Raw genomic sequence first — 11,006 nt, 5'->3', positions numbered from 1 at the left:
CATTCATGCATAAATACATTCATGCATAAATACATACATTAATAGATACATACCTGAGGGCGTATCATAGGGCATTCATGATGTTATGGGCTGGTATGCATAAATCTCTGCTGAAGGTTCACAAATAACTGTTGTGTGCTACCACGGGCCAACGAGGAGACGTAACGCCCACCAGCATGCCACCACGGGCCAATACAACGCCCACCAGCATGCCACCACGAGCTAATATAACGCCCACCACGGGCCAATATAACGCTCACCACCTACTTCGCGTTTATATATACGAAAACAGGTGAATGATTTATTTTGAAATTATGATATAATTATTGATAATCGTAAAAAAAATTTTTTTAATAAATTGCACCCTTAACAATAAATATGTTGATACTTGATTAACCATTGGAAAAGGAATTAAACTTTAATTCATTAAAAACACTGACAACATGACAACTTCCTAAGCATACTTAAGCAAAATACCAAGTGCGCCGAATCACCGGACGCGCTGATACACCGGACACGCCGATACACTGGACATGGTTGTACTATTTGATTGAATATTGCATGTGGGCCTAATGTACTCTGACTGAACTGGGTGTAATAACTTCATAATATTTGACAACATATTCTGGGTGGGTCCAATACGTTTTGACTGAGCATGGTCGATTGGTATATTATCTGAATGAATATCCAGGGAGGGTCTAGACGGAATAGCCGAGGATAGTAAAACATAGGTGTCTCAATATACTGATTGGGTCCAGGACGGTTTGAGTGAATATCTGAGGATCTTAAATTTCGTCTGCCCTGAACATGGTGGATGGGTACGATATCATCGGACTGAATATCTGAGGATCTTAAATTTCGCCTGCCCTGAACATGGTGGATGGGTATATCATCTGACTGAATGTCTGAGGTTTGTAAATGTCTATTTGCTGGAACCTTGTGGATGGGTATAATGCAACCCGATTCACCTTGGGTGATGTTTATTCCAGAAACGGACTCACGCTGGTTAGTACGGCTGAAGCTGTCAGAATCGTTTTGATGAGCTGAGGAAGTTTGTCTGTTGAAAGAAAAGGAAAGGAAATGTTTTATTTAACGACGAACTCAAAAACATTTTATTTATGGTTATATGGCGTTAAGGACCACACAAATATTAAGGGGGAAACCTACTGTTGCCACTTCATGGGTTACCCTTTTCGATTAGCAGCAAGGGATCTTTTATATGCATCATCCCACAGACAGGATAACACATTCCATGGCCTTTGATATACCAGTCGTGGGGCACTGGTTAAGACAAATCACAGAAAATGGGTCGATAGAGGTTGGGTCCTGTGACCAAAGCACCTCAGGTGAGCGCTCTACCGCCTCAGCTAGATCCCTCTCCCCGGGAAGAAGAAGACAGACAGACAGACAGACAGACAGACAGAGGACCAACCTGTCCAAGGCAGACGTATGGGCCACAGAGTGGGTAAGATCCTTGAGAAGATCAGCCAGGGTGACCAGATTCGTTATATGGCGGGATTCTTCCTCCTGCCGCCCAATATCTTTGGCCATTTCATTCAGCGTTGTTAAGCGTGTCTTTATCCCAGATGGCAAGGGTGTTGTCGTGGTGGTCTGCTTCAGCTGTTTCTTTGTTGTGGTTGCCTGAGTGAAGGTTTAAAGTTCAAATGAATTATACAAAATGGCATAAATCTGACAACATAATAAGTTTAAAATTTCAACATAACAGTAGTTTTAGTTTCCAAACATAAATCAGGCAATGCATTCCAGACTTCCGCGTTTCCGATACAATTTCAGAATGTCAGAATGGCAACTAGATGTGTGCCAACATTTAATTCAGGGGACAACATTTCGAAATCTGAGGTAACCGGAAGTCGGTTCACGTGGTTTTTACCTAGGTAACCAATTGTTCGGTTACGTGAATTATATTTGCGTAACCTGTGAGTTACCTGATTGGTTACCTCAAAGTTACGTTGAAATTGTATTTTAAATACATAATTTTTAGCTCAAACATAAAGTTAGAACAAAATACAAAAGAAAACGTTTTATAAAACAGTTTCTTTGATGCTTACAAATCGAAAGAAGTTTCTTTTGTTTTCGTATGGTCGTAGCGTTGCATATTTATTATTATTATTATTATTATTATTATTCACCATTTGCTATCGGGATCACAACAAGTAATTTTTAGTTGCCCGAATCTAACATTCCAAATGTTTGTTATTTAAAGTTCATTATGCAATGTTAGTATTTTTCAGCTTTTGTGACATTGTTGCATTTTTGTTTACGTTAAAACCATTTTCAACCTTTGTAAAATTATACAGACCTGTCAACCTTTAGTCAAGAGAAAGCAGGAGGTGTGTGTTGAAAAAGCAAGAGATTTTGTCAAAAGACTGGAGATTTTTTAACTTCACACAATTTAACCCAAAATCGCAAGGTTGTTGTAAACATTATTACAATAAGTTATATGAACACTACATAATGTCATATATACTTGTTAACCTTAGATCTTAGCTTTTAAAAAAAATAATTAATTAATTAATTTAAAAAATAAAAATATGTGTATATATATTTCTTTTTAAAGTTTAAATATTATTATGATTTAATAAAAAATAAAAAAAATAAATCTCTTTTATCCAAAAATGGTAAGAACATTAACAAGAAATTAAAAAAATTAATTAGTACATTTACGGCATTACACTTACAGGTTACGTTACATCATTTGTGGCTAGTGTACCCAAATTGAAGTACCCAAGACAAATTTATATAAATCTTATAAATTAATATTCAGTTTTTACTATAATGAGGAACAGTGGTGTGGTACTTATTTAAAATCATTATAATGATGCAATAAACATTGTATTTCCATTAATCAAGTAAAACCTCATTACGGACATTGTGTGAAATATACCGGAATTATACCCATTTCCGTGGATAACTTTATATCAAACACAACATTTATTAATTGTAAAAAAAATATCTATTGAAGTGTACATTTGTTACCAACATTTTACTGCACAAACATACAAAATTAACTGACACAAGTATGTTTATATAGCTAATTGGTATTTTCTTTGTCTTGCTGTGACATGTGATTTTAACATTGTGTGTATTGCTGTCAACTCTGGGCCAGAGTTTGGCACTTCCCTTATGTTATTTTTTTTTATGCCTACAAAAATGCCATTCAACAGGAGAAATTGTCTCCTGCACAGGCTGTCAGGAGATTTGATCAAATACCAGGAGACTCCCGCCGAATTCAGGATTGACAGGTCTGAAATTATAGGCAATCCAATATTATGTCTACATATATTCCTTTAGAGACAGAATAGCAGCAGATAATTTAGGCGCCTTAGCGGTCCGTGCACATTTCTTTAAAACTTTTGGCTCGACTCTATACTGAGCCTTTGGTCGCAAGTCACAACCGTTGCAATATACCGTTGTCTACTGGTTTGCCACTCATCAAGTGTCTAAAAATCAATCTAAAACATTTGTCAGAATAATAGTAGTATGTCTGCATGAATAAACTTCCTGTAATCGTGAAGTCTGCAAGTTTTAATTTCTGAACGTCTAAAGGTCATGACGTAACCGATTTGCGTAAATTTAATTTTGCGTAACCGACACGCGAACATAACGGCGGTTCGCGTGAAATATTGTGCCCTGTAATTTAAACGTAGAATTACTGGAAAATAGTCTATATAGTTGTGGAAACCTATAGGTTACCAGGCTATATTTTGTGGTAACCTGTAAATGGGTTACCAGACACAATGCTTATTTCGATGCCTGCATGATGTTTAACGACACCTCAGTATATTCAAGGTGGGGTATGCAGCCATACCACCCCCACCCCACATCTTTTTATTTCCCCACCCAGTTTTCATATTTTTCTGTCTCTCCATAACACCACTCATAGATAATCTGATTGAGTGACCCCCCCCCCCCCCCCCAACCCCCATGCATATAAAATTGTAGCTACATGTAGTCAATGCCTCAACTAGAGCTGGGCGGTATTGAAATTTTAGGATCAGTTTTGATCAGTATTTTTGGGGTGATTTACCTCTGTATCGGTGTGGTATTCAGTAAGGACACAATACCGATACTGATGCCAATATCGAGTCATATTTCAGTTTACTCAGTTTTAAATGCATGCCCGAGTTAAGGCTCACCCACTAATTTCATACTGTAAGTTGACACATGTTTATCTGTTGATTTTGAGGAAGAACTATGTCAGGTCAGGTCAGTGTTTAACCTGCACATTCAAAGCAAGCTGTTGTAGCACACGCCTGTCATGGGCACAGGTGGCAACCTCAGCCAGCTCCTCTGTCCATGACAGGAGAGGGTGGGGGAAAGACCGCCTGCGCTGGCAGGTGCAAGAGAGCACCAGCAATCCGACCAGTGTTGGTAACAGGTGGAGGTTTTTAAAATGTCTACAGAAAGAAAGAAATGTTTTATTTAACGACGCACTCGACACATTTTATTTACGGTTATATGGCATCAGACATATGGTTAAGGACCACACAGATATTGAGAGAGGAAACCCGCTGTTGCAACTTCATGGGTTACTCTTTTTGATTAGCAAAGGATCTTTTATATACATTATTCCACAGACAGGATATTACATACCACGGCCTTTGTTACATCAGTTGTGGAGTACTGGCTGGAATGAGGAATAGCCCAATAGGCCATCAGGCGAGTGCTGTACCACTGAGCTACATCCCGCCCTATCCACAGACAGGACTACATATACCATGGACTTTCATATACCTGTCATGGGGCACTGACTGGGTTGGGGGGGGGGGGGGGCAATCAGAGAATGGGTCTGCTGAGGGGGTTCAAACCAAGAACCTGAACCTACGAACCAATCAACTCAGGTGAGCTCTACCAAATGGACTAAATCCCATCCCTGAACAAGATAAAGTCCAAAGAAAGTTTAACAAAGTCGTGACCGTATGATCACTGGGATAATCGTATGATGCATGGCTTTAGATTACACTGAAGTTGACGCAATAAACGTACCCAAAATGCATATACCCAAAATCCACCTGCCCAAATTAAGCACAAACATACTGACCTCAAAACATGTCATCTCAAAACCACTGAACTACGAAGCTTTGGTTATACGAAAATAACTTGAAATGCATCTCTGAATATTAACAAACCTTCAGCAGTTATTAATAACATTATGGTACTAAAAATACCTTGTTGTGCTTAGAGACCAAAACACCTGCTGTACCCAAATTAATAAGATTTAAATCCCTGCTGGGGATTCGCTAGTGCCCCTGGAGAACAAAACATCCTTCCCACTTTGTAGGACTGCCACTCCCAAGATTAATTTCATTATAAATGTAATCTAAACATACACAGGACAGAATGAATGAATGAATGAATGTTTAACGACACCCCAGCACGAAACATACATCGGCTATTGGGTGTCAAACTATGGTAAATACACAGGACAGAGCGCAAAGTTTGAATTGTTTTGTAAACACTATCGAAAATGGTCCCCAAAACAAACACAAATATTCAATTACTGGACGATTTGATCAAAGTCAATGTAGGCCTACTGACTTGATCAACGTGAAGAAGATTAAGAAGAAGAAAAAGAAGAAGAAAAGAAGAAAGAGGTTGAAAGAAGAAAAAGAATGCAGAAAAAGAAGAAAAAGTTTAAAAAAAAAAAAATTTACACACCTTAGAATCTGTTTCAATTACTGTTGGGGTCTCAAAGGATGCCATGAATTCTTCCATTTTGTTTTGTTTGGTGTTCATGCTGGGAATGCCAACTTGTTGATGGTGCCAAACTGTAACTTTCAGCTGCCTGATACCATGTGTTATATCTGTAATAAACTGTAATAATCACGAGAACAGCTTCTAGGAAATGTAGCGGGTTTCCTTTCTAAGACTGTATGTCAAAATTACCACATTTCAAACATAAAAGTAAATATTATAAAATTAATGGTAAGCAATTGCCTTGTAAATGACTTCTTATTTATTCGCACGTAGTTATGCACACATGATGATGTTTTATATAATAGGTCAAGCCTGACATTCACTATACATGTTCATTGTTTTGGTAAATTATTACAATAGTTCTAATCATTATTATTATTTTTAAATCTCTTAAACATTTGTATACATATACTTTTCACTTACCATTGCCACTCTCTTGTTTCTCAAAATTAAGTATATATATATATTTTTTTTTTTAATTATAAAGAAAAAAAACAGGTTACGCAAACCAAAATAGGTTATGCAAAATCTTTTGACATAACCCCTTTTCAGGTTATGCAAATTTTTAATTTGCGCAAGCCTGTGTTTGACATCCAGTAGACGATGATTAATAAATCAATGTGCTCTAGTGGTGTTGTTAAACAAAACAAACTTTAACTTTATGCTGGTTCGAGTGTTCTCGTAATTACCATTTCAACAACTTCAGACTTGAAAATCTTGTCCGAAATGTTCCGGAGTTGTAAACTTGAAGAAAAAAGCTAACCCAGCAACCTACACTTTTAGAGACCGTCCTTGGTGGCGTCGTGGTTAGGCCATCGGTCTACAGGCTGGTAGGTACTGGGTTCGGATTTTTAATCCAGATACCGACTCCAAACCCTGAGTGAGTGCTATACAAGGCTCAATGGGTAGGTGTAAACCACTTGCACCGACCAGTGATCCATAACTGGTTCAACAAAGGCCATGGTTTGTGCTATCCTGCCTGTGGGAAGCGCAAATAAAAGATCTCTTACTGCCTGTAAGTAGCCTATGTGGCGACAGCGGGTTTCCTCTAAAAAACAGTGTCAGAATGACCATATGTTTGACATCCAATAGCCGATGATAAGATAAAAAATCAATGTGCTCTAGTGGCGTCGTTAAATAAAACAAACTTTACTTTTTACACTTTTAGAATTGAGAAGGAATTTAGAACGGGGACTAAATGTTTGAACTATGTTTTGAGAGTGAAAAATAAAGCACACACCTAAAATATTCAATAGACGATTAATGATTGGTACAAAAGGGGGTGACAGACTACTTTAGTACATTTTCGCCCCATTTCAATAATTCATAATTACTACATGCAGCAAAAAACACACACATGCACAAGCGCGTGCCCCACCCCCACCCTAAATTTTGAAACAATTATATTTTTATTTTATTTTTTCATTTTGTTTTACGTTGGAGAATCCGAGAAATCCCCTCGGCCACATGTCATTGGCCCCTTCCCTAATGGACTTTCTAGATCCGCCACTAAAATTTAGGCCTATAATTGGAGGTGTTGCAGAATTATTTTAAACATTTATTATTATTTAAGAGATACTTTGTTTTATTATTAGTGAAAAATGTGTAAATGACATAGGTCTACATTGCTGTTGGCTATTTTTAAGGGGCCGGAACTTTAAAAAAAAAAAAAATCATTTCACAAGGGTTTTTTTTAAAAAGCTTTTGTTGGGATTGTTTTGGTTGGTTTTTAAAATTAATAGTTGAATAGCTGTAATCTTGTAATGTTACATCAATGTTTGCTAAAGCACAACTCTATCAGAAATACAGTTTTATAAATGTCTATTATATGCTGTAGAACCAAATGCTTATGCTCACCGAAAACCTGTCTCACTACGCTCAATCTAATTAAAATTAGCTCCACTGGTTAATTACCTGTGGATCTAACAGCAGCCCGTTGGAGCTCAAGTCCAGTTGACCTTTCATTCGACCAATCAAAACCTTACTTGCAAAATCATGCCAGTGATTTGAAAAGAATTTGAAAACATTCGGGATTATGCAGAGGGTATACAAAATGATTCAGACGAATTACGAAGCATGCCGGAAACTAATTTCAATATAACATTTTATATAAAATTAGTTTCAAGACGAAAAAATAAACCGTTATGGTATAGCCATAAAATCTGTTTATACTAGTATACAATCCAGAGTTTATTACTGCACTTTTCCCTCTGTTTTTTAATGTTGAAATATACCAACAAGTTCGCCTATTGCATAAATAGTCTCGCCCGATATTTTTAGAATTTGTATGCTCCCGAATAACGCTATAAAAGGTGAAGTGTAATTGGTTGATATTTAAATTGTTATTTATAGATGAAATGTCACCTAGACATGGCAATGCTGTTAGATCTAATGGTAGACCAGTAGAGCTAATTTTAATCAGATTGCACTATGCTATTATTAAACATTTATTTATCTTTTAAAAACTGATTCTTGAAATATAATTAACTCGCCCACACAGAGCACGTGAATTACTTTTCACGAACCCACACATAGTTGTACGTTATCCAATATATACTACTCAAAAGAATTTAAGAGTCAGACGATATTTTCGACATTATTTTCTGAATGTCAATTATATTAGCTAGACCATAATGTCACGCATGGTATTGTTCCATTTTGACGAAAGTGGGTCTAAGCAACCCATAAATGAATTAAAATCCACTGTCATTGACACTGTCGACTAGTTCTAATGGCGAAAATATGCTTACATTTGCACGTAAATTAGGGCGAAAGCAAAAGGTCTGCTAAGTGCCCATAACTTGCTTTTTCACAAAGCGCTTCATTTGCACGCTTTGCATGTGTATTCCATGTTCCCAATGCACCGAAGCACTACAAATAGAGAAGACCGCTACATCACCAATATGGCTCTACGTCAACGCACAACCACTGCACGCCGATTATGTGACATCTGCGGACTGCGACTGGAACTCGAGTGTCTGATCAAACCATACGCAATCGTCTGAGAGCCAATAATCTACGCTGCCGTCGCCAGGCTGTTTGACCACCACTCCTATCACATCCAGACCTGTCAACCCTCCCGGATTCCGCGGGAGTCTCCCGGTATTTGATCAAATATCCTTTCACCTGTGCGGGAGACAGTTTCTCCTGTTAAATGACATTTTTGTAAGCATAAAAAAAAATCGATCCTCTTTTGTCAAAATAACAGAAGGGAAGTAACTCTGCCTTTTTTTTCTCATTTGGAAAATGTCGACTACTTTCGGTTTCCGAGAATGTAACAGGCCGAATTGTCCCGACTGTTTAACCTTTGCCGAAGTAAGAATTGTGGGATAGCCTATTTATATTGTTGAAAAAGCACATGGAGTTTATAAAATGACATGTTATTATAATGTTTGTTGTCATCGTAATGGCTATGAAGCGTGTGTCGCTAATTCAACAGGCTGTGTATTGACATTCAGTGTTGCCATATAATAAAAAAAAAAACTATCCAATTTAGTTCTAATAACACCTCTGAATTGTAAAAATGTCTTCCCACTGGATTACATAATGATAATGCAACTATAACGAATCTGAACTGCCAGACTCCTGAGTTGACAGCGATACACATGCATGTTAAAATCACATGTCACAGCAAGACAACGAAAAGACCAATTAGCTGTATAAACAAACTTGTGTCAGTTAATTTTGTATGTTTGTGCGGTAAAATGTTGGTTATAAGGGTACACTTCAAGAAATTATTTTTGTACAATTAAAAAATGTTGTGTTTGACTTTGATATAAAGTTACTCACGGAAATGGGTATAATTCCGGTATATTTCACACGATGTCCGTAATGAGATTTTACTTATGATTAATGAAAATACAATGTTTATTGCATCATTATAATGATTTTAAATAAGTACCACGCCACCGTTCCTCACTATAGTAAAAACGGAATATTAATTTATAAGATTTATATAAATTTGTCTTTGGTACTTAGGTACACTAACCACAAATGATAATGTAACGCAACCTGTAAGGCTGTAAGTGTAATACCGTAAATGTACTAATTAAAAAAATTATTTCTTGTTCATGTTCTTAACATTTTTGGATAAAATATTTTTTTTTTTTTAAATATGTATTAAATCATAATAATATTTAAACTTAAAAAAAAAAAAAAAGTTTTAATATTTTTTTTTTTTTTTTAATGCCAAGATCTAAGGTTAAGAAGTATATTTGACATTATAAAGTATTCATATAACTTATTGAATAATGTTTTTTTTAAATCTTGCGATTTTGGGTTAAATTGTGTGAATTTAAAAAATCTCCTGCTTTTTGACAAAATCTCCTGCTTTTTCAACACACACCTCCTGCTTTCTCTTGACTAAAGGTTGACAGGTCTGATCACATCACAGAACGGCCAGACGTCACTGGTGCACGCTTCATCTGCGTCTGTGTTCAGTGGGGTCGAGTGATGTTCACTGATGAGTCCAGGTTTAGTCTCCAGTTCAACGACGGTCGGGTTCGTGTCTACAGACGTCCTGGGGAGCGCTTCGCTGACGTTAACGTTAGACAACGTCACCGGTTCGGTGGTGGCAGCGTCATGGTGTGGGGCGGCATCTCTATCCACCACAGGACCCCCCTCTATGTGGTGGATGGCAATCTGAATGGAATCCGCTATCTGAATGAGATTATCCGGCCGTTGGTTCTCCCAGGCCTTCAGCAGATTGGCGGCGGGGCAGTTCTGCAGGATGACAATGCCAGACCCCATCGCGCCAGGGTGGTAACGGACTTTCTCAGACAACAAGGTATCGCCAGGATGGATTGGCCAGCATATTCGCCTGACTTGGCCCCAATAGAGCACGTCTGGGATGAATTAGGCAGGAGAGTTCGGGATAACCATGCCCCTCCGGCCAACCTTCATGCTCTGGGTCAACTTCTTATGGCAGAGTGGCAGGCCATTCCCCAAGAGTTCTTCAGACGTCTGATCACCAGCATGAGGCAACGATGTGTCGAGTGTATTCGCGCCAGGGGTGGATTCACACACTATTAAAAGAATGTTCTAATGTGTAAAATCCATGTTTGACAACCTTCAACTTTGACAGCATGTCATGTGTCTTTCTTGTATACAGTGACGTTTATTTGTGGTTTTTTGTAAATATGGAACAATAAATTAAATTTTTGGTGTAGTTTACATCATCAATCAAATACACTCTGAAACTTATTTGGTTATAAATTTTTGACCCTTAAATTCTTTTTAGTAGTATATATAGAATGCCGTGATGGAAATCGGTTGAAATTTCATCATCG

The 11,006-nt window shown here is 37.5% G+C and overlaps 1 protein-coding gene across 1 annotated transcript; it reads right to left on the bottom strand.

Annotated features, from left to right (window-relative positions):
- Window positions 1–386: 386 nt before the first annotated feature.
- Window positions 387–6,541, bottom strand: LOC121389888. Its single transcript, XM_041521548.1, has 3 exons — window positions 5,680–6,541; window positions 1,433–1,641; window positions 387–1,057 (listed from the first exon to the last, which is right to left on the bottom strand). The coding sequence occupies exons 1-3, from the start codon at window positions 5,755–5,757 to the stop codon at window positions 604–606; spliced, it is 741 nt and encodes a 246-aa protein (XP_041377482.1). The 5' UTR covers window positions 5,758–6,541; the 3' UTR covers window positions 387–603.
- Window positions 6,542–11,006: the final 4,465 nt, after the last annotated feature.

Source organism: Gigantopelta aegis, chromosome 15, assembly GCF_016097555.1.
Source record: "Gigantopelta aegis isolate Gae_Host chromosome 15, Gae_host_genome, whole genome shotgun sequence".
NCBI lineage: Eukaryota > Metazoa > Mollusca > Gastropoda > Neomphalida > Peltospiridae > Gigantopelta > Gigantopelta aegis.
Note: the sequence above shows the minus strand (reverse complement) of the source record. Positions and strands in the feature narration are given on the sequence as shown.

Bases quoted from the DNA above. Each gene is read 5' to 3' on its own strand.
- LOC121389888 (XM_041521548.1), bottom strand. From the start codon at position 5,757: ATGAACACCAAACAAAACAAAATGGAAGAATTCATGGCATCCTTTGAG. The intron at 1,642-5,679 runs GTGTGTAAATTT...ACCTTCACTCAG, and splicing joins TAATTGAAACAGATTCTAAG to GCAACCACAACAAAGAAACA. The intron at 1,058-1,432 runs GTTGGTCCTCTG...TTCTTTCAACAG, and splicing joins CATACGTCTGCCTTGGACAG to ACAAACTTCCTCAGCTCATC.